The sequence below is a fragment of the Accipiter gentilis genome, chromosome 16 (genome assembly GCF_929443795.1).
Source record: "Accipiter gentilis chromosome 16, bAccGen1.1, whole genome shotgun sequence".
In the NCBI taxonomy this organism is placed as follows: Eukaryota; Metazoa; Chordata; class Aves; order Accipitriformes; family Accipitridae; genus Astur; species Astur gentilis.
Genome location: NC_064895.1, coordinates 29,194,993 through 29,219,066, shown reverse-complemented (window position 1 = coordinate 29,219,066; position 24,074 = coordinate 29,194,993). Strand labels below are relative to the sequence as shown.

General features: G+C 47.0%; 1 protein-coding gene and 1 long non-coding RNA gene across 4 annotated transcripts in view; one reads left to right on the top strand and one right to left on the bottom strand.

Annotated features, from left to right (window-relative positions):
- Nucleotides 1-201: 201 nt before the first annotated feature.
- LOC126046644 (uncharacterized) lies at nt 202-6,949 on the top strand. Its single transcript, XR_007508387.1, has 4 exons — nt 202-317; nt 643-740; nt 2,420-2,566; nt 5,140-6,949. It is a non-coding gene; the product is annotated as an uncharacterized LOC126046644 (long non-coding RNA).
- Nucleotides 6,950-7,015: 66 nt separating this feature from the next.
- ELP3 (elongator acetyltransferase complex subunit 3) overlaps nt 7,016-24,074 on the bottom strand; it is an 88,992-nt gene continuing 71,933 nt past the window's right edge. The window contains exons 15-16 of one of the 3 annotated variants that reach the window (XR_007508382.1): nt 7,477-9,569; nt 7,016-7,099 (exon numbers count right to left, since the gene is read on the bottom strand). Coding sequence is in view for 1 of the 3 variants with exons in the window: in XM_049819317.1 (XP_049675274.1) it covers nt 9,493-9,569 (77 nt within the window). In the remaining 2 variants the exon portion in view is untranslated. Of the gene's footprint in view, nt 9,570-24,074 lie in introns of all 3 variants that reach the window. The other 2 variants (XR_007508383.1, XM_049819317.1) reach the window with 2 other exon arrangements.

Sequence of the window (24,074 nt, the reverse complement as noted above, 5' to 3'; positions counted from 1 at the left end):
GGACGCCTGCCACTGAGCAGTTATCTGCAGGCAACCAACATGCAGCTGGGGTGGCTGGAGGTGTAGATCACTCCAAGGGGGGACACAGGAGCTGGTTGGATTAAGTGTCTCATCTCCGCAGGGGCTCAGGAGGAGATAAGGAAAGCAGATTTGCTGACCTGTTCTCGAGGCTTGGGAAGGAGGAGGGACCGGAGGTGCGGTGGCCGGCTTCAGTGAAAGCTGCAGGCCGTGGCGTCGGTGATCCTGGGTTGTCAGCTGGAAACGTTCCCTTTGCAAAGGGTTCAGAGGAAGAATGTGATTTCTTCACGGCTGGAGAGGTAAGAACGAAGTTATTGACTTATGTAGGTGCAGAAGTGAACTGGCATCACTCGTGGACTGACTGAATCTAGAGAAATTTTTTTTGCAAAATAAAGAAAATGGGGAAACCTGCAGCTTAATCCATCAGCGATGGATACAGACTATTTCCTAATTAAAACCTTCAGCACTGGAGCGCTCAGTTCACATTCCTTGTTCCTCTCTCATCCTAAACTTTGAACGTGTTGCTCCTTTGTTCCATTAAATAGCTGCTGCCTCCCCCATCAAAGGAGGCTGGTTCTGCAGCGCATAAACCACTAACGCTGGATTTGCATTCTGTTTGCAAAGCATGATCCAGGTACTCTGGCGGGCGAAATGTAAAGACACCTACGTGCCATGGCTGACGTTGCGCAGGAACATCATAGAGAGAGAGAGGATTTGAAAAGGTAATGAGCTCGTGCGGTTCCATCTGTCAGTCCCCGTTGTTCTTTTAAGATTCTTTGTATGCTCTTAATTGATTTTTCTGAGGCTTTTTGAAGTTGGAAGATGTGGATTGCTCCCTTTTAAACTTACTTAGCTTTTCTTTATTCTCAGAGAGCTGCAGATCAGAGAATTTAGATTAAATTGTTTTCTAAATGGAAACAATGTGCAGTGTACTGGTGTTATTCACACCTCCTCGAAGTGCTCCTGCTTGGCACAGCCTTGTGCTTGCTCCCTATCTGAAGGGCTCTTTGCAGAACAGCCTGGAGCGTGAAGCAGCCAGGTTTCCCAGGAAGACGGGCAAGAGGGAAGGTGGAAGCCACCATCCTGCCTTCTTGCAGCTTCCCCAATAACTTTGAGGTTTAAGTTTTTGAGTAAGTGGCTTTGTGGATGTCTTGCAAACTGCGGTGAGCCGTGATGTGGGTCCCAGCCCCAGAGCAAGTGATATAGACACCCACATGCCCTGTGCCAGGATCAGGACCCTGGTTTCGTTGCTCTGCTACCTCCATCTCCCCTAAAACTTTCTGGGAGAGTTGGCTCCCAAGCAAAATAAAGGCATCAAGGTTTACTTAAAGAAACTATACTAACAGGAAATAAATTTCTAGAACTGCTCTGATACACACAATGATGCAGAAGTTTGAAATCCCAGTGGCAGAGGAGAGGGAAAGGTCTCCTAAGGATGCTCCTACATGAGGATGTGTCCCAGGAGCAGTGTACTGAGCTTATGTTTCACCACTGGCTTCCTGGGAAGGGAGCTAAAAGGGCTGTGTGATGCATTGAGTCCTTCCCGGGATGAAAATATGTGTAGGGAAAGCTTATATGGTGTATATTAAGGCTTTGATCTAGATCTAGCAGCCAAGAACCATCAGTGGGTACTTATGATGCTGGTAGACATAGCCAGAACAAAGATTTATTTAATTTTCATCGTGGTATCAGCTGGATTTGGACAAAAATTAGACCTGTACAGAGTCTGGGAGGAAGCATCAATGAAAACAGGCATCTACAAAGGAATTTGTACACATTGACTTCAAAGTTTTATTTTTTGTTTTACCCTTTTCCCTTAAACCAGCACCAACTTCTGCTGAAAACATGTGCTGAATGAATTTAGCTGTCAGTTTGTGACAGGAGTCTCAGCCTTTTGCTTACAGGAAAGATTGATGCTAAAACCACTACAGTTGGCTTTTTCCCACAATTATAAACAAACTGAAAGAGGGAAGAAAAAAAAATATAAAGCCAAATGTGTTGCTGCAAGAGTTTAAAACCACCAAAGTGCAGGGGCTGGTGGCCTTTGGCAGGGGACTTTGGGCATGAAATCCCGCAGAGCCATGCGCACCCCTGCACCAGCCGGCTGAGACGGGGAAGGGACAAAAGGGGAAGCAGGCAGCAATGTCGATAAATCGATGCCAAACCACTTCTTTCCCATTTGGAAAAGGACTTGAAATGAGCTCAAAGATTTTGTGCTGCTGTTTACCCCAGGTCTGAGCGGTGCTGTTTTACCTCGACTTTGTTTTTCCAAACCTCCGACTCCTCATTCTTATTAAACAAGGCTGATGAGCACAGCCGGATCGTGACTGCTGTATTTTTTAAAATCGGGCTCCTTCCTGGTTCCTGCTTCTCTTGATTTAATTTTCTCCTTTTCTTACAGATTCGCTACAGATTCCCTGAGCCCCTGGCGTGACTGCTTATTGCACTGAAGGCAGGAGGCAGCCCCTGCTGCTGCCTCACGAAGGATGCAAGTGAAGAAGAAAAACAAAATCGAAGCTGGCAGAAGGGGATCGATCCTTGAGAGCAGGTCAGATCCCTGCCACCTTGTGCTGCTGGTAATACCCAGCCTCACTGGAGAGGCTGCCCAGTGTTGTTGGTATTTCTGGGTTATGCGCCTTTTTTTTTCCCCTTTCCTCTATTTATCTTTGTTTTTTTCCCCCAGTTCACTTTTTTTTCGTAATGAATAGAGCTGCTGGGGTCTCGGGAAGCAACAGAGCTAACCGTGGCTTAGAGTTTGCAGCCGGACGCAGGATGTGCCGAACAGGATCTGTAAACAGATACTCTTTTATTTTCCCCAAACTGAGCAGCATCTGTTCTGCTAAATTCACTCCTTTCAAATGTAGAAGGGCTAATGGATGTAAAAATTGCCCTTAACATTAATAACAGCAGAGCAGCTGAGCCACTCATACCCTGCTTTACAATGTTTATCTCAGTGATGGTGTCCTCTTGTTTTATGGCTCAGCTCCTGTAACGGTGATGTTTCACCTTGACCATCTAAGGCTTGAACAACTCAAGTTTTTGAAGTATCTCCCAGCTGCTCTTAAAATTTCCAGCTCCCTGCTGCTGGTAGGCTGTGGTCAGACATCCTTCTCCTAGAGCCAGCTCTCCTACCTGTCCAGAGTCGTTCAGCACCGCGTTCTGCCAAAAGCCACCGGCACATCAGATCCCAAAGCTACAGCTTCTTTTTTTTGTGCCTCAACAGGTTGTTGAATCACGGTGTTTACCTAGTTCATCTTGCCTGATCTGGGTTGCGCATTCACTCGCATAGCTTCAAGGGGCAGGAACCGCTTCTGCCTGCAAGGCTACAGGCAGTGAGGACAGATGTTATACTGGGATGACCAACAGGCAGCTGTGGTTGGCAAAGCAACCAGCTGGAGGTATCTATGGGTGTGTTTTTATTGGAAATATGGGACAGGGGGTTGTGCAGGTGCTGTGGCGGATCTGTTTTTGTTTTGTTTTTTTTTTTTTTTTTTGCTGCAGGGCTATCAGGTCCTCCAAGCGTAGGCTGAGCACTGAAGTGGAGAGGACACAGGGGCCCAGAGATGCCTAAAAAACATAGGCATAGAATTGTTTAGGTTGGAAAAGACCTTTAAAATCATCAAGTCCAACCATTAACTTAGTACTGCCAAGTCCACCACTAAACCATGTCCCTAAGCACCACGTCTACACATCTTTTAAATACCTCCAGGGATGGTGACTCCACCACTTCCCTGGGCAACCTGTTCCAGTGCTTGACAACCCTTTCCGTGACAAAGTTTTTCCTAATGTCTAATCTAAACCTCCCCTGGTGCAACTTGAGGCTGTTTCCTCATGTCCCTACCTGTCTCCATACCCCTAATTTAGAGATTGCTTGCAGCTGGGGCAAAAGCTGGGGGCAACAGCATGCCTCAGCAATGGGCTCAGGGTACTCTTTACCTGAACTTTGCTTTCTTCACAGGCAGAGCCTGTGCTGGGTGGGCCCACCTGGATGACTGCATGACCCAGGTCAGCAGCTTTGATCCCTCCTGTAGCTACCAACCGCCGGTCTGATGCTGCACTCCACCAGAAAGCAGGAGGTAACAGCTCCCCAGGGTCCAAGCAGCAGCAGATCGAGGCAGTTCCACAGCCTCAGCAGGGTTCTTCTCCCAGCAGCTCTCCTGGGCAAAGATGGGCTTCCTCCCATGGCTGTGGGGAAGCAAAAACCTGTTCTGCAGCCCTTGAGCTTACAGCGAGAGAGGTGCGCTCAGCAGGCACTTTACTAATGGCTCCAGCACTACTAAGGCAGGGGCAGAAGATAATTTTAAAGCAATCAGGAAAAGGCATATAAATAAAGCAAGAGAAATATTGAAGCTGGCAGAGCTTCTTTTCACGTCAGAAAGCACGACAGCAATGAAATCATGGCCCTGAGCAGGTTCTTACCACTCGAGCTGCACCTGAGCTCCCCACCACCTGGTACCCATGTGCCACATTTTGGCCATGTCCCACTGCAGGCAGCCAGAGAGCTTTAGCCTCCCAAAAAGTCAGAGCAGGAAAAATGCAACAGGCTAAAATTAATGCAGAAATGAGCACGACCTTTTTCTTCTCCTTTTATCTTCTCCTTCTTCAAAGTATTTTATGCTGCTCACCACTGTTCGCCCATGAAAGGAGAAAGGAGCTTCCATTAATGACTTGTGTTCTTCATGCCTGCTTGCTTATTGACCCTCGCTGGTGCTCTCTTGCTTCAAAGCATCAGCCTCAAAACCCGTTTGCCTGACTGAGGCTGCGATGGGTTACCGAGTGGGGAGGACGTAGCACGAGCAGCTGCTCCACAGCAGTGGCCTGAATCCTCCCTTGGCACCATTTCAACATGGAGCAAAGAAATTTGGGGCTTTCTCAGCCCCAGGTTTCATTTCCACAGGTGTGGGATCAGCCACAGCCCTTGGTCTACTGGGGTTTTGCAGGCAAATTGTGTTTTCTTGACTTTGTTCATGACCTGAATGGTTGCATAAGCCCTTGTCTGCTTAATCGACCTCATTCCCATCATGAAGGGAGAGGAAGGAGCTGCAGCTTGTCAATACAAAGCACCATGGGTGTTTTTTTGTTGTTGTTATCGGTTTGGTTTTTTTGTTGTTTTCCATCCAGGAGGCTTCAATCCACTCTTCTGCTGAGTCCCATGTAAAAGATGCCAGGTTTGACCACTGAAAGCAACACTGTCTGCATTTAGCTGACCTCAAACTGGAGGTCAAGTCAAGGCTGCACAAGACAGACACATTTCATGGGCTGCAGCGAAGCGCAACTGCTCCCGGATTTCAAAGCTGCTCTCCCTTTCGCAATTAATTACACGACAGCTCTGTAAGAATGATGTACCTGTACTCAAATGGATGCTGTTTTCATGGAGGAAGAAACTCCAAACCCTAACATAATAACCCAAACTGTCAGAGTATTGCAAAAAAACAGGTCATAGCCAACTGGAAAAGTTCTTGCCGTGGCTGAGTGGCTACCAGGACCCTGTGAATGGGCAGCCTGGCCAGGAAAAAGCCAATACACCTGACCCAAACTAAACTGTAGCTGACAGTTTCTCTTATAGTCAAGTTTTTGGTGTTCAGAAATGCTTCCTCCTCCCTGCACACCCAGGGCAAGGGCCTCTGCTCACCTTCAGCCAGAAGTGTGAAATTCTAAGTAAGTGTGTGTGTGTTTGTGTGTGTGTGTCTAAAAACCACAAGAAAAAAGGCCAACTATATGTTTGGTTTATTTCCTGGCAAGGATTGCAGAAGAGGTCAGCCAAGAAGACTGATGGCACCAGGACTGCACTTCGCCTAAATGTGAGTCATTCATTGCAAGCAGCATTAATGACACCGAGCGTAGGCACCAGCCTGGCAAAGAACATGACCATGTCCGTCGTGTACAATCCTCTTTGCGAAGAGCTGCTGTCTGTACATCTGTGCTGTCACAGTGACATCACAGGCAGGGCTACTGGTAGGGAACTCGCTGTGTGTCTCTAGCCACATCAGGACCCTGTGGGTGCCCCAATTTGTTATTTGGAAACCTGGTCTCCCCCTTTTAATGCACCTAGCTCAAGAGGTGGCCACAAAGCTTCAAGCATCACCAGGGAAAGGATCTGCACAGCCACTTTTCTCCCAGTAAGGTCTCATGTTTCCTTTGTACCTCCCCCTTTTTTGCAGCTAAAGATGTCTGAAATCCTACCATACTTTGTGGCTTTGTTACTGTTCGTGCCCGGTGTACTTCAAACACAAGACAGCCTGAAACCTTTTAAGGGAAGCATGGTTTTGCTCTTCCCTCCTGGCAGCCACAGCCCAGGCACCAGAGTGCACCGCAGGAAATGTTCTTGACTGAATTTACATCCAGGCAACCGCAGACCCCACGAGCCACACTAAAACCCATGGAAAATTCACACACACCTGCTAACACATCCCTTTCCCAGCTCTCCCTTGGCAACTGACACATACCGCTGTATTTTAAACTCCGGCAAACGCACAGAGAGTGAGAAGCCGCAGCTCAGGGTGCCACCCCAGGGCCTTTCCTCAAACCTTCACATCTCCTGGGCCATCCCAGGCTGCCCAGTGAGGCCTGTGGCTCGTGCAGTGGCAGGGGACCCGGCTGCAGAGCCACCGCCTGGGACCCTCTGACCCCCATCCCACACCCCAGTGGTGCGCAGAGCAGCAGCAGAGAGGACACAAGCCAGGAACATGCGGTGGAGGAACTCCCTGTCCCCGGGTGGAAGCAATGGCTTGGAGAGAAGTACAAACCAGCTATTCATTTGGCTGCGTTTATATCAAACGGACAAATCAATACATCACACTTCAAAACAAACCCGAGCCTGTGCAGACAAGCCCAGAGAGTTTCGCAGAAGCTGAGCCAGTGCAGCATGAAATCACCCCAGAAAGAACACACAAATGGGAAGTGAAAAATCACAGCCCCGCCCCCCCCCCCCCCCAATTGCTTTATTTCTTGATAAAGCTGCTAGTAAACTCAAAATGCATTGGCCTTCAAAAAAAACCCCAAACTTATCTGGTATTTCCTAGATTTGCCAGAGGGCCACGCTTTCAGACGCACAGAAGCAGTGAGCTTTTCTGGCCGGTACCTGAAAAAAACTGGGCTGTCAGAACTGAAAGCGTCAGAATGATTCATAATTATGTCAGTGGTACCAGAACAACAAATTTTACGGAAAATTTTAAGGATTCTGCACAGAAATTGCATCTCCTCTCAACGCATCTCTTTCCATCTCCTCTGCTTTTACAGTGTCAGAAGCTTAACATGCCCCATTTACCAGTGTCTTGGAGAATGAAAAACAAAACCAACCATTCAACAAATCAAGAAGCAAGAGCCTCCGTCTCCCTTGTTTAAATCAAACCCTCTGTACAGGGCAGGAGCCTCAAATACACTCAGGGTTTAGGTACCAAAAAGCTGGGCTATGGTTTTCACTCCCCAGCCCTTAAAACACAGGACACCAGCATTTACCTTCAATAATAAAAACTTTATTGCCAGGTGTTTCAGTTCTCTCCAGCAAGGACGCACATTTTCGGCGCCGCCTTTGCCGCTCGTGCGTCAGCAGACGTCAGCGCAGTTCTGGCCCCTGACCCTGCGAGTCGCCGTCAGGGAGCAGCAATAGATCATGGTGGCAGAATCGCATTTAATGCGTGGCGTGGCACCGCTGCCACAGGAGCTTTCCTCCTGGAGCCGCTCCTCCTCAGAGTTAATCACATGTGTCCGAACGCTCATTGGCGAAGTTTCCAGAAGGCTCCTGACAGAGTCATTTATTAAAGTAACACCCAAAATGTCAACTACAAAACATCTCTACAAGCCGCTACTCTGGATTTCAACCCTATTTTTGATTGACATACTGTGAAAAAGCAGCGGAGGAGGTCAGAGCTCCGGCTGCTCCCTTCTGATTTCGTTAAGTCAAGTGGGCAGCACCAGGCATGCTGCTTTTGAAAACCCTGAATCACTGACTTCAAAGGACACCCACCTGCCCTGCATGTCCTGGGCTGTCCCCACCCCACCAAAGGGCTGGGGAGAGGTGAGGAAGGTGCTGAGATCTTCACTCAGGGTCACAGCTCACTCTCACATCCCATCTCACTCCATTTACAAAAAGAAGCTTTAATTCTATCATTCCTGATAGAAATCCCAATGCCCGGAAAAGGCAACCATTGCGCCCATCTCCAAGGAGGACCAGGAGGAGGATCTAAGGAGCTACAGGGCAGTCAGCCTCACCTCTGTGCTGGGAGAGGTAGGGACCAAACCCTCCCCAAAGCTCTTTTCTGCCACGGGACGGAGAGTTGGAGAGCTGGGAATAGCCAGGAGGGATCCCCCATGGGCAGATTGTGTCTGGGCAACCCGACTGCCTACTGTGATGAGATGATGGCAGTGCGGATAAGGGAAGGACCTGGACGTTGTACACCGTGACCTTACCGAGGCCGCTGACAGTGGTGCCACACGGCATCCTCGTGTCCATATCAATGGGTTATGGGCTGGGAAAGCGGCAGATCTGGTGCTGGAAATACAGACCAACCAGCTGGAATAGAGACCACGAGGATGGTTACAGCACTGGAGTATGCAATATGCGAGGAGAAGCTTGGAGACCAGAAGCAGACTTTTCCCAGAGGTGCACAGCGACAGGCCAGGAGGCAACAGGCACAAGTTGAAACACTATGAACTCCAGTCAGATGTTAGGAAAAACTTTTGCAACATATGGGCGATCAAATATTGGAACAGGGACCTATACACTGTGGACTCTCCACCCAAATCCACTGAATATCTCAATCCTTAGAGATATTCAAGCATCGCCACCCTGATCTAACTGGACCAGCTTTGAGTGAGGCTGGACTAGAGACCTCAGAGGTCCCTTCTAACCTCAGTTACTCCACGGCTGTGTGTCCCTGCAGGGATTCAGTTAAGTTTTAATCTCAGTTCCTACCGCTAGCAAGGTAATGGCTTCCAATCCTCATGGTCTCCTACTATAAAAGCATCAAACGGCAATCGCTTGGGACAGACGGACAGCAGCCAAGCCCAGCATAAATACGCACAGAGAAAGAATTAATTCATGTTGCAGAATAACACGCACAATTTAAACGCTGAAACATTAAAAGCCCGCTGACAGCATCATAGAAATAATAGATGTTTTTCCCACTAGGCTGTTCAATAGGGTCCCCAAATTCAGAGCTTTCAGTTCACCTACGCTTCAGTCCTCTATTACAATGCATCAGAGCCCGTCCCGGAGACGCGGCGGGCTTACGCAGGTAACAAGACGAGAATCGTCCCCAACCTCTTCTGGGCCAACGGGCAGGTCTCAGAACCGCTCTCCCCAGAGGAGATGCCCTATTTGCTCCCGTGGGTTCTGGCATGAGAAAGTCCTTCGCGGTTGGCAGGCTTTGGTTTTTAGCTTACGTCTGTCATCTTGAGCTTTCTTTCCAGGATGAGTCTTGTCCCCTCTCCTCTCCTCCCAGCAGCTGGTCGAGGTGAGATCCTCCGAGGGCATCAGTCCAGCTTTTTCACCATGTAAGGCCCTTCCAGCTCGTAGCCGATCTTCCTGTAGTAGTTCCTTGTGCCAACACCTGTGAGAAGAACAACAAAAAGGTTTAATTCAGTGTGATGACAAACGAGTTGGAGAAGCCAGGGCCAGGCAGGAAAGTCATTTCTATGGAGGGACAGCGCCGAAAGAAGCTCGGCCTCTCCGAACAGTGGGTGCTAGGCCTCCCCTGCTGCCATGCTGGAGCGGGGGTGTTGCATCTGGACTGATTACGGTGTTTTTAAGGGGGGAAGCGCAGGAACATAGCTGTTCTATCTGCCCTGAATCATGCAGCCCATCCTTTGTCCTGAGAAAGGCTGCGAGGGAGAGAGGAATCAACACGGGAACAATGGTTAAACGTGAGTCGAGTTCAGAGTACCCCAGGTATAACAAAACCCAAAAGACAGGCTCTTGAGAGGAGGCGGCCCAGCTGCAGGCATCATTACCAGGAACTGAAGGGCTCTAAAACCAGACAAACTCTGTCCAATTGCTCCTAGAAATGAGCTCAGCTCCACTTCAGATAGACAAGTGGGCTCCGCAGCCGCAATCCAATTTCCTCATTGAAAAGGACGGCTCCGAACGCCTCGGTTCTCGAACAGCCTCTCCCCTCTCCTTCCTCTCTTAACGAGACCCCGCAGCATCCCTGCCCAGGGTGAGCCCAGCCCCACCGACCCAGGCTGCCTGACCAAGGCTGCCTTTCACTCAGCATCCTGCAGCAGGACAAGTCTTCCCCCTCACCTTATCTAATTACTCACAGATGCAGACATTAGTCATCAGGGGAGGGAGGAGGAATTCAGCATCATTGTCAGCGCAGCTGGTGGGTAGGGACAGAAGGACAGATAGGACACGGCTCTCCATCAAGAAAAGCAGCCCCTCTTTCCTCTAATCTCATCCCTCCAGCCAGTTCCTGGAAACTGCAGCGCTTGCAAATGGCTCTCCAGGAATCGGCTGCATCTCCTATGCAGGGAGTGACCCGGTGCAGCTGGTAACCCCTTCCTGCCCACACACCACTGCGGCAATTTTACCCATCGCTGCTTTGACAGATTCGTTTAAAATAGCAGTAATTTATTTCCTGAATGCACATTACAATAGTGACCGAACGGCTTAAGCACCCCAGCTTCAGACAAACCCCCAGCCAACATCCTACAGAACCATTATATTAATTTGAGGTATAGAAAAGACACCTGAAACACAGACCAGAGATGTCCCCCTGCTCCTCGTTCCAGCTGAAGCTGGGAAGAGCTTGAAAAACCACAAAGAACCCCAAACTGGGCAACAACTGAGCAAATTTACTTCCAAGCAGCAGCAAAGCAGCAGAGCACCATCCCCAATTAAAACTACCCTGAAGGGACCCACATTCACTCAGCTTCAGTGTGAACCTGAAGCCAAGGAAAATACCAAGTCCACTGCACACACGTCCGCTCCCCTCTTCCTGATCTCTGCCCGGGAGTGTCATGATGTCCGCCCTGGAGTAAACCATCACCTTTGTCATTATCTTGCCTAAAAAACATCCTCTGGGTTCATTAGCAGAGATGCTGGGATACGACATACAGATTTGTGCGGTAAAACAGCAGAGCCACCTCACCCGTGGCCCAGAACAACTTGGTTAAAAGGATTAGCGAAATCTAAAGCTGAAGACCACCCTCTTGAAGCTAAAGGACAACTGAGGAATTCAGCTGATGGTATTAAAACCATCTTGATTAGAGTTATTTAACACTTTCCCCTTTTTTTTTCTAAAGCCCTTGGGAAATGTGTGGATTTTAAAGGCGGCAGTTTAGGTTGCATCAGAGCATCATGTGCTGCCTCCATTAATCTCAGAGCTATTAAGTGGCACTAGTTAAGCACCAACTCTTCCTCATTTGAGGGCAATGGGTTCAAGCCATTAACAAGAATGATGATGCAGTTGGCCAGCCCTGTGCCCCAGGGGTCCCACGCTGCGCCGCTTTGTGAAGCATCTCCCGTCATCATCTCAGCCCTGCTTGTAGCAGTTACTTCTTGCACAAAATTACTGTCCTTCAATAGGAAAGCCTTCCACGAAGAGAAGGCAGAAGGCTCAAGCTGAGGGCTGCAGGTTGAAGACACAGCATGGTTTCCCTGCTGCCCAGCTCTAATTTGGGATGTCTCGCTAGCTCCAGCGCTGCAGAAATGTTTTCAAGCCAAGAGGCTTTTGAGGGGAAAAGCTCTCACTGAGGCATCCCAAGAAGCAGCCATTGGGTTTGTGTCCAGACAGGTGAAAGCCAAGAGTCCAGAATTACATCCCCTGGAGCATCAGCCCGTAACACCGTGTTGCAGCGCAGCAGGACGGTGGCAGGCTGCCCTGGCCCAGGGGCAATACCTATATCTGGAAGCAGGGGGAAAGCAGGCAGGCACGGAGGTACAAGCCAACGGGACGAGGACTTCTTGCAATCTCATCTGGTGTAGCAGGAGTGGATCAGTAGATGGAAGCAACTCTACGCTCTATGTTACTTCAGACCAGATTTTTGGTACCCTGGACTACATGTCCCCACCACACACTTGGTTCGAAGTTGGCCAAAAAGCCATTCTTTCAGACCCCTCTGCCCGCTTCAGAGGGTAGACTGCGTTTGACCTGCATCTGGAGCAACGCTTGTGGTTTAAATTCCTCTGAAATGAACTGTGCTGAAATGCACAAAAACCTCTCTGCGAGCCAAACTGGTGCACAAGTGAGGATGAGGATGGGATTCACTTCAGCTGCTCTGAACCCAAAGGCTAGCAAACCCAGTCTACAATATTCATTAGGATGCCATTAATATGAAGGTATCTCCTTGTAGTCAAAGTATTATCAGGGAAATCACAACCAGCACAAAGATCGGGGTTTTGAGATCAGCGTGGCACAACTGGAAGAGAAACAGGGTGTTGAAACATGGAATTAAAAGCAGACTGACAGCCAGAAACCATCCACAGCCTTTCTCATCCATGAGGGAAGTACAACACCATAGGCACTGTTAAATGGAATAAAAGATCTGTGGGACACTAACAACTGCCTGTAAGTCATGCAGAAGGAATCCATCTTCACAGACCTCTCCATTGTGAAATTATCACAACTTTGTATGAATGCGAAGTCCAAAACCCCAAAGTTGCAGGATTATGCTGCTGGCTTCTATTCACAAGGAGAGTATCAACACGCAGTCCTACGAAAATCAGAGCTACAGCTGTTAAAACAACGTGCCATTTTGTCTGCTCACAAGTCATTCTAGGGGTAAGTGCTGGAGAAAAAACTTGTAATGCCCAGCATACATTCCATACTTGTCCATCAAGCATAGCTGAATGGAAGGTCTCGATGGCACAAGTTCTCTTCCCAAATCTTTGCTGCTCTAGTTTACACCAAACATACCACAGAGCTGGTGGGACATGTTCAGGCAGCAATCTTCCCACTGCTCCAAGTCACACCTGTGCCTTCCAGTGAAAAGAAACATCAAGAAATATCATGAAAGAAATATCATGCAGGAGTGCAATAGTAAGGCCAAAAGCTGGCCCAAGAAGCTTTTTGACTTTCCAGGCCAAAATTGGCTGCATTTCTCATTCTGGGTCTTTAAAACAGGGTTTTAAATTTTAAATATTCCCTATCAAACTGTGCAGGAGAGCTTAGGTTGAACTCAGCAGAGCAGATTTCAACCAACCCCTTCCAGATTCACCACCAGTGATTTGGTTGAAGGGCAGAGGCTCTGATCACGCCTGCCTGGACGGAAACCCATGGCCAGGGGCCAGCTGAGGCTTTTTGGAAGCGTCCCTCACTGCAATCTCAAATGACACATCCTCTGGCAATGGCTGCTGGTTCATTTAATCGCCTTTTGTCTTCTTCTTTTGGAAGCATCTGAATAGTGGCGAAGCCTACTGATAAAACCCCCAACCTGGCTTTTCACTGTAACATTTAAACCTCAAAATTAGCTAAATATATTTTAAAAGTCTGCCAGTAGCAGGGGACAGAGAAAAGTGACCACAGCATCAGGGTTAAACATTCTTCTGGCCCAGAAGGACGAGCAGTCGGGATGGGACTACTACCCAGAGGACAGCAGAAGTCAGATTTCATTGCCCATGTGCAGCAACCCCTGCCCGTGACCTTTTCTGTGCAGAGCCCATAAATACACCCTTCTGACTCAGCCCTGAAATATTGCAATGCAGCATCCAGGGCTGAGTATCCTCAAAGATTCCTTCACCACGGCTCACTAGTCACAGAACTAAGTGAAAATGAGATTGTTTTCAGGATCATTAAAGAGCTACTAATAGTTCATAAAATTTCCATAGCAGAGACTTACCAAGGCACAAGAGAGCCTTATCTCTACACAGGCCTCCACATCTTTTGGCAAGGACTAAAATCTTTTCTGAAGATGCACAGTTAAGGCATATCATGTCTCACAGCTTCTTTCCCCCTCAAAATACTTCTTAGAAGCAGTTAGCAGGGCCCTGTGCGCAAGGTGGTGCACCTGATTTAGCTGAACTTTCCCAGTTGTCTCAATCCATTAATGCGCCAGCTGCAATTCTGGTGATAGTGAAGCCTCTTCCAGGTTTTTCTGGGCAGCAACTACCTGGCTCACCACTTTGCCTGAAGACTGGAGAGCCCCAGGGTCACTGCGCGGACACCTGCATCGCCTGTAGGATCTCTGTCCTTCAAGGGTGCTGAGAAAAGGATTCATGGTTAGTCCAGGCAACAGGCCAGGAAAGGGCGATGCTACGTCCACCAAAGCGCTAGGGATTTCACCCAGAATGAGCAGTGAGTCTCAAGCTGGCCACAGGGATTTGGGCTGGCCACGGCTGCTTCTCTTGGTATCAGAAAGGACACTCCCCCCATGACTGCCAGTGCTGCTGCTGGCACAGCGATGCTCTACAAGGGGAACGCTCTGCCATGGTTGGAATATCATTTCTGTGGTTTTGAAATGGGACAGAGAAGGAAGCAATAAACGCTTCTGTAGTCACCTACAGTACTTCCACGGACATCGGTAAAACACAGTGATGGCACTGAGCTGGGCAGGAGGCTTGGAAGCTGCTGCTGCTGCCACCGCGGGGCAGACCATAAACATCTGCATTTTCAACACAGCTAGAAAAGTGAAGAGAACGAGATCTAAGAGAATCTCCTTGGCCTCCAAGCATGTCTCCCGTGATCAGACCAAGGCTGCCAAAGTACAGGAGGATTCAAAGGCTGTCATTCAGAGATCACAAAGCTCACATTTTAGAGACTCTCAAGACTCGGGGTCGGGTGACTTGGAGCCTGACATCAGTGATGAGCGAGCAAACACAACCCTCTTTTTACCACAGGTCTTGGTGGAGACTCAGGCTACTAAAAGAACAGTTTTAGGTTTTTCTTTATACTCCTTGCTTTGATCTCCACCAAGTCCAGGAAGATGCTTTGCTAACTATTAAACAATTGCCTTGTTATGAAATCCACTGCTATCCAAAACCTAGACTCCGCAGAGGACTTCAAAGCAAAGCCGACACTTACTGGCACTTGGCAGCCACTCGGGCAAGTGTCCAGAGCTTGTTTTGGAACAAGCCCTTGCTCTTCAAGTTGGCAGGACCTGTTTATATGAGGAAAGACCAAAACTAGGGTTTCAAGTCCATAAGAGCAAAAGGAAAATAAGATGAGAGAACGTTTTCTTGCATATTGTGTACTGGAAGCTGACCAAAAATCCCCACACCACTTTTCTGAACTGATGCATGAGTTAAGAATGCACAGCAGATCCATCCACGACCTGATGAGTTTGCTTTGCCATTTACACTTTTCACAATGCTCGATTTTATCTTCAGGGAAAACACGAGGCTGTTTCATGTGAATCACTACCAACCAACCGCAGAGAACGGAAACAATGGGGAAAAGGCAAAGGATTTGAGATAACCAAAACGCCTTATCAACACTAAGGAAACAGGAAAAAAACATTCTTAACACTGCTGAGAAAACCTGGGCATGTCAGAGCAATCAGAAAAAAGTTATTAATTCAAGAAACCAAGGAACAATCCCTACATCTACCCCTGCAGCAAAGATTTTTTTTATTTTTTGTTTAAGATTAGATAATTGGCAACTCATTTCCTGAAAGTTCCTAAAGATACCAGGAGATAAAAATCCTCTGAAAATTAGAAGTAGGGGCTTTTAGAAATGTTACCCAGTATCTTACAAGTACAATGCTCTCAATTTTCAAATTCACATAGAAAGAAAACAGACATGTTCACTTTTCTTTTAAAACAACAGATTCTGTTGAGAATTACTGAGAACTACTAGAACTCTGGCAGTGATCAGAAAACATAATCCAGGCAATGTGACTGGAAAATAGGAATATTATTTTTTTTTTTAAGATAAGTGAAAATATTTTTATATCAATTAATCTGCTTTAAAAATGGAACACTGGAAACCCTCTGATTTTTTTATTGTCACCCATAAGCACACAGAAGCACCGAGGTCTGAAGCATTCTTCCCCCAGTGACTCTCCCCATGTGTTTCAACAGTCTCTGGAGGGACTAAATCCAGGGATGGGAGAGTTCAGTATTTCATGTCCTCCTCTTGCTGCAGCAACCACAAAGAGCTAATTAGCATCGCAGTTGAGTTGTGATTTAGACATATCTTTAGGTACTTACATGACTGTTAATATCACTGTGTGTGAAGCATTTCATAATCCTTTCTCTAGTAAGGGCTAAATGATTAGTAGAATCAAACCCACTAACAGCAACTGTGCCTAAGCTGTATTTAGTCTGTGTGTTGCTGTTTGTTGGACCTGGAAGAGAAATCCTCTGTTTTTTCCGTTAAATGCAAGTTGTGCTTTCTTCCTGCCCAGATTGCTTTCCAGCGATTTTAAATTACTATTTTCACAACACCTCTGTCTAGCAGGGAGGTACTGTCATCGCCATGTCCCAGAAGAAAAGCCAAGATCCCAGGCAGCTGGGTAATTTCTCTAAAATCACAACACAAGACTATGATTTAAAAAAAAAAAAAACAAAAAACAAAAAACAAAAAACAAAAGAGTTTTGCAGCCTAGGTCTCCCTTCATCAGCTCAACAACTCACTTCACTACTGCAAAACACTGATGGCCTTTCAGATTTAAGATTGGATTATTTTTGAAGCCATGGCCTACAAGCAAACAGCTCTGAATATTGCCAGCATGCCCTCCCAGCCTCCCACACAAATCCAATCCCTGCTCCATTTAAATCCACTCTGGATTTGATGCAAACGCAAAGAGATATGGTCCCTTTCTGACAGAGCTGATCCTTCCTCCAACTTGTGGTCAGCTCTTGGGCTTGATAAATAAAAACGAAGGAGGAAACCACAGTACATAAATAGCACAGGAGACCTTTACTCTCCCCTTGGCAACTTACTCATTATACAGTACGGATGTAATTTAATTTAATTCAGTTTAAATCTAGAATGCCTTGGCATGATCTAGGACCTGGACAATTTGAAAAACTCTTTTTCTTCCTCTTTTGCAGCTCCCACATGAAGGGCAGCATCCCCTCATTTACCTTCAGCCCTTCCAAACGGAGATCTCTAATCTAGCAAACCAGGTCCCCATACACACGCCCAGTTCAGCCTGTCCTCCCGCTGTCCCCAGCTGCGTGCCAGAGTGCAGAGTACAGACGCAGCAGCCCCGCTCTGGAAAAGTATTTTGGTTGTAAGGATTATAGTACCTTGATAGAATTAGTGAACTGCTTATGAAGTTTTATTGAAACAAAGCAGATGTGCCACATTTCCTCCTATCCTGTCCCACTGCAGAATTTGTGTTGGTAAAGGTGCAGAGCTAACAAGGAAAAACAGAGCAAAAGCTTTATCATATTAACAAGTGGATCACTCGGGGATTTTCTGTTCTTAAGGCCAAATCTCAAACCAAGACTGTCACCAATAACTTTTTTTTTTTTTTTATGAAAACAATGAAATGAATGGTAGAATTAAATAATTTGATTTTACAGCGTTCAACTTTTGGGGTGCTGCTTAGCATACAGGAGATGCCCTGGCTAGAAGTGATTTTTAAATGGCAAGTCTGCAAGTAAGACCCATCCTAGAGCTTCCAGATGGTGAGATTACATCTCATTGATCTCTTTATTATAAAGGCAATATTTCATTAATGACTACACAGGCCTGCCCAAACCCAGCTGCACTGAAAGCATCCACTGTCTGGAGAGAAAATCCACCACGCCAACACTGCCTTTAACTGCAATAGATGAAGCCAGAGATGACAGATCTTCTGACTCTAAACCAAGCAAAATTAAATATTTAAGAGCTAATACCGTAACTTCTCTTACATTTTAAAGTGCTGCCACCAGGCATCAAGAGAGACAGGGACAGTGAAATGTGTCTGCTACTCAACCCAAAATTTGTTGACTTAAATGTTTGTGAGATTTTACATCTACAGGCTATGTAATGTCTTGAGGCTTCTTCCAGGGATGGCTGCTGAAATATCCAAGCCGCCTGGTAAGGTATTACTGAGAGACTGGGGATTTAGGATGACTCACCAAGCATGTGAGGCATTCACGATCGATTTTCCTTCCTATGAGCTATGAGATTTTAAACACCAATGAAGAAACACTCAGCAATCTTGAGAGTGAGCCTACCAGTCATTAAATGAGCAGTGTCCCCATGCACCTACTTCATTAGAGAATCACAGAATGGTTGGGGTTGGAAGGGACCTTGAAAGATCATCTAGTTCCAACCCCCTGCCATGAGCAGGGACATCTTCAACCAGATCAGGTTGCTCAGAGCCCTGTCCAGCCTGACCTTGGATGTTTCCAGGGATGGGGTAGCTACCACCTCTCTGGGCAACCTGGGCCAGTGTCTCACCACCCTCAGCGTAAAAACACAGCACATGGCTTCAGGAATTTGCTTCAGTACCTGTCCAGTGCAGGAAGGCAGGGATCAGAAACCACCAGCCTTTTCTTCTGAACTTCCCCTCTTACTCATCAGAACAAGGATAAGATCATTAGTGTTATAAATATGAGGTCTCTACTAAAGAACTGAAAAAGTTCCTGTAGATCTACAGTTTAATAGTGCAGATTGCTACATCAGATGTTAATGACTTCTGGTAAGTAAAAGTAGTGCGAGAAAAGAGCAGAAAGCCCCAAATGCCGAGCAGGAATCCCTGTAATGCGTTCCTGGAAGCAACAGGCACACTCAGCAGTTCAGGTGGCTCCACCTGAAGGTTATTACCATATGCATGTTTGATAAAAAGCATGAAAACACTCAAAAAATTAATATTAGTGATTAAAAAGAAGTGAGAATGACCAGGCAGGGAAAAATCCTTTGAAATCTCTTCTCGTTTTCACATGTGTTTGCTTTATTGTCCCTCTTGGAAAGTGCTGATAGTTCGTGTGTTCATCTAGACCCAACAGCAGGGCAAGCAGAGAGGGTCAGTCAACCATCAATTACGTTTGCATCTCTGCAGTGCAAGGAGGCCCTGAAAAGGCTCGGGAGTGGCAAGTAATGAATTAATACAGTTAATAGAAGTTAATACTAGCTAGCCTCTCACAAGTTTTGCAGACAACACCCCTTACCTGCCCTGCAGAAATACTGTTCAGCTTAGTTCTGACCAAAGCACACCGAGATGGGTGGTTAATGAGGACCGTGCACGCTACGGGTGATTTTTCTCCAGCTACTCAACTTCTCTGACGATCCGGCTAATGAAGCAGGCCGGCGATGCTTGACATCACCTGATCCTCCACGCCTACCATTCAGAAATCCATCCTGCCTTCCCATCGCCACCTTCAGCCTCAGCGCACTCAGGCATGAAACATCCCTGGCCTGTGTCCATGTTAATTTTCTACTTGACAGAACACAAATAGAAGCTTGGTCTGGGGGAAAACTGATCATCTTGCCGCATAGTAATTAGCTTATAGCAGGGAACGGCAGCGGTGCCAGACCTCCACACCGCCGTGATAAGGCTGCTACGTCACCGGGATGGAGCGAGGCTACAGCAAAATCTCGCTGCAGGGAGACATTAAACTACTGCTTCAGAAGATGAGGCATGCTGGTGCGGATTTGGCTGCAGTTCCAGACACCTCTCCAGTCTCGGGAGTAAATCACCAATGAGGCTCATTTAAAGGCGACTGGAGACAGCACAGGCACAGGTGACAAAATGCCTGCACTTTAAAGGAGAAAGGAAAGGGTGCTTATTAATGGACCTCAGTGCATCTGGTTTGAACAGGGCAAGCACCTGTGATAGGGGAATTCAATCTCATCCTCCACCTCCCCAAACAAGCGTCTTCTGTACAGAGATAAGGAGACAATCCTGTTGGTACAAGCCAAGCTAGTCTGCTTTTCTAATGCCAGCATAAACAGATAACGCTGACAGACGTCACAGCAGATACTGCAGACGAAAAAGCTCTTCCGTACAAGAGCACTGTATTTATAGAGCTAGCTTTTAGTGTTTGAAAAAGTAATTTGCAGTCTTACAGCACATAAATATTTGGTCCGTGCATTCCTGGTCCTTGCCCTTGGAGTAGCCAGCAGCCTCACCTACAGCATCTCAGCTTTCAGATTCACTAAACCAAGGAGGCAGCTCACCTGCTGCAACCAGCATGCTCGCCAAGGACAATCGGTAAGATGCCAGCCTGTTATGGACAACGTGGCAGTATAACTGTGCTATCCCTCTCCTTTTGGCAGCTGATTTAGGCTAGGTAGACAGGGATAGAGACAGCTACTCAATAGCTGGATACCTTCAATTCCTCTGCTGTGAATAAAGGGAATACTCAGTGGTAGCCTCATCTTAACTTCATACAAGAAAAATCAGGTTATGGAGGTAAAATAAATAAGCCATATACTGTCAGTGTTAAATGCCGCTGGTACTGAAACCACCAACCTCTGCTGTGTTCATAGAAAGTGAAGTCGGAGGCAGCTACTTGTGCTCTACACATGCCAGCGGTGTAAAGTTTAGAAGAAAGTGGCTTTCACACACCAAAGACGTGTGAAGGGCACACAGAGGCAGCGGTGGACAGTACAACTGGAGTTTGGAGATGGTGACATGGGAAATCCACATATAAATCCCACAGCTATCCCTGAGAGAGGAGGAGACATATCCTTTTTTTAAAAAAAACACAAGCCAAGAACAACAGCAATGTTACACACGGAGTCAAAGCAAGACATTTTGGTGCCAGGACAGGATGTCAGTTTGGCGCAACCCCAATGCTTCTCACAATGAGGAGCAGGAGATTAGGGACTTGGCGAGGAGCTAGCAAAGCATAACAGCCCAGAGCGCACTCGGAGCCAGGAGGAGCGCAGTGTAAAGCCAGGCTGCCCAGGAGCAGGCAAGCTCTGACACATCGATGTCTCGCACTCGGCGAGTGCCAAGCTGTGTGTCAGCTTGTGCTGGTCAGACCCACCCAGCTATCGGCCAGTTGTGCTCCAAGTCTTCAAGGTAGAGGCGTGAAGGCCACGAAGCCCAGCCAGGAATGACAGCAGCAGCTGAGTAGATCCCGTTGCTGGCTCAGCTCTGGGCTGTGATGCTTTCTCCCTCCCTGGATGAGCACCCAGGCTTTGGCCGGTGGTGCTGAGCCCTACCAGGGGCAGTCAGTCCTCATGAGTGACCTTGAACGTGTGTGCGCTGCTCTCACTCTGTGCTGCTATGTTCACTCACTCGCACCCTTCTGTCTCTGTAGACATGCTGATTACAGCCTCTCTCCAGATTTCCTAGATTGCTACAATAGATGACGCATACATTAGAAGAACAGAAATATTTGGTATGGGAACTTTCCCCAAACTGTACCTGCATACACACATTATTTAAGTTCACAAAAATTATTTTAAAAGGAGGAAGGGAAGCATTTCTGCCACATGTTTTTCAGTATCATGTGTAACTATGACACTTTAAAAGAAAAAGGTATCAGTCTTGTAATTTTATTGCTCAGGTGCTTCAAGTAATTGTGAAGCACTGACTCAAATTTCTCTGGTCATTATCACTGCCAAAGGTAACCACCAAAATCAGAGGATGACATCAGAACAATTAAGTTGCTGCTTAGAGGAAACACAAAGGACCCAGAATGAATCAATTTGTTTAAGCACACTCAGTCAGGAGCTTTATGCTTCTGTCATTTAGGAGGGGGAGGACCCAGGACTTCTAATATTTCAGCATTTGTTGTATGTTACATTTCATATACTCATCACTGGTGCTGTTTTAAAGAAACAGTTTGAGGTACTTGCTGCAGGATTAGGGTCAGAAGGGGTTAATTATGGGATGTCAAGCAGCAAAGTCAAAACAGTGACAATGGGAACCCTCAAGGAGACAATAGGAAAGGTTTTAACAGAGGACCGTCCTCTATCCACCTTCACCTAGACTGAACAATTACTCCTCCCAGGCTCAAGGTACAATGGTGAGGCAGTGCAACTGACCCCAAAAAGCTCATGGAAAGGGATGCAGAGAGAGTTTTATCAGTTGTTGCAGGCAGGCAGACTGGCAAGGCAGAAAAATCCCTCGAGGGCTATCAAATACAAAGGCACCCTCTCTGACTCTAGACGTCCTTGGGCAACAAACGGCTGGAGGCTGAGAAAATATTTCCACACTTACTTAGTATTTAGTCCCTTCCCCAGACACCCAGCATCAGCAGCGTCAAAAATGACACGTTGATCCAACCCCCTGCAGCCTACTCGTATGTTCTTTGGGCAGAGGCAGAGTCTGAGGCAAATACACTGCAAGTTGGACTAAGAGACAACAGGCACGAGGACTGCATCGTACTTGTGGCATGGGATGAGGGTGCGTTTGTCCTAAATCATCCTCTGGATGCTGTGCGGTTTCTGACAAAAACCCCCTCTATTGCTTGAGTCACTGCGTGCAACTGCTCACCATTGACTCCCAAAGGGGAGCCTGGCAAGCGCCGATACCTACGGACCGAAAAAACGGGAGATACAGCCTCAGAATAAAGCTAAGAAAAATCCCATCCCAAACGGAAACAGATACAGGTCAGTAGAATGAACGGTCAAAGAGAAGTGGAAGGGAAAGCTTCGCTGCGGATTAGAGTAGCATCATCCTACCAAAAGGACAGAAAACCCTGAATACAGAATCAAGCAATGGCTATTGCCAAAAGGGAAGAAGTGATTAGAAATTCAGCAAGCTTATAAGTCCATCCACTAGCCTCAGACAACAAGGTTTCTTACATTTTCAGTGCCTAAAGACTTGTGGACATCAGAGGAGTAACATGTTTAAAATTGTTTCAGTGTAATTTAGGTTTGGGGGTGTGTGTGCTTTTTTTAAAGGGGAAAAAAGATGCAAATTCAAAGTAGGTATAACTAAAAGCGAAAAAACAACAAACCAAACCACCACCAACAAAACCCCACCACAAAACCAACAAAAGGCAAAGAAAACACACATGCAATCACATGCAATTACTAATGCTGGAAAATGGAAAAACAGACATTTCAGATCAGACCTCCCCAGAGCTCTGAATAATGGAGTGATGCCTCCAGGGTCTACCATTCAGCTACCCAAGCCTGCATACTAATATACTACTCACATCAGAAGAGTAGAAAGGCACCACTCATGCAGAAAATTACCTTAAATGAGCAACGACTTCATGATAAACAAGCCACTCGCTTTTTTACTTTGCTCTTTGATTTGGGTGGTGGGGGGCACCTCCTCCCTACTGCTGAGGGGCAGACAACACACTTCTGGATCTGCACAGAAACCTTGCAAGCAGGCCACAAAACCACCTTGTTCTTGTGAATATTTAATTCTTATCGGTTTAGTCAAACATCCAGCTATGAGATTGCATTTTTGGGGGAAGGTTGTACCTTGCAATCTTAGCATCCAGGGTCCAAAGCATCCAGGATCACTAGCATCCAAGCTTTAAAGAGAGCAGAGAACCCGCACAGTGGCAATACCAGAGGTATAACTACAGCGTCACACACAACATGAAACCAAAGTATCTATGGCCGATATCACTTCCCATCCCATCGGTACCGTGATTTCCCCATGTGCTGCCAGAATCCAAAACACTCTTCCTAACCTGGCTTGCAAATGCTCATCTTCCCTTACAAATGCACTGCTAGTGCATTTGCCATTGACTCCATAGTCGATTAAATGCAGTTCTCCCACCGGTCCTCTTCAAATGAAGTGATATTTAACTAGACACACCACAAGGCAGCTGCTGTACAGCCTAGCTTGCTTTGTGCATCATTCCCCGGTTCATTGCCTGTGATGACTCCTGGGTGCCTGATGCAGGGGACCTCAGATTTTCCTTTGTTTGAAAGTAATCTTGCATGGTTTTAGGTACCGTCGTTACAAGCAACAGCAATCCTGTTAAATCCTGCCGTATCTTTCTTCCTTTTCCGTCCATAAATTGAACATCCCTAAGAGCTAAAAGACTTATGATGAGAAGACAGGTTCAGCTGAACCTATTTACTCCAAGAACAGCCAGAAGAACAAAATGCTTTGGGAAGAGTCTGCCGGGAAACTCTGAATTTCGCCCCCCCCCCCCCCCCCCCCCCCCCCCAGGAGTGCAAACTAATGTGCTCTGAAGAAGCGCAGGAACTGATGGCATTCATTTGTGCAGTCTTGGTTTGATTGTGCTTTTAAAGGAAAATCTGCTCACTGTCTCATGAATACCTCCGCTCCTGACGCAGGGAGAGGTCCTC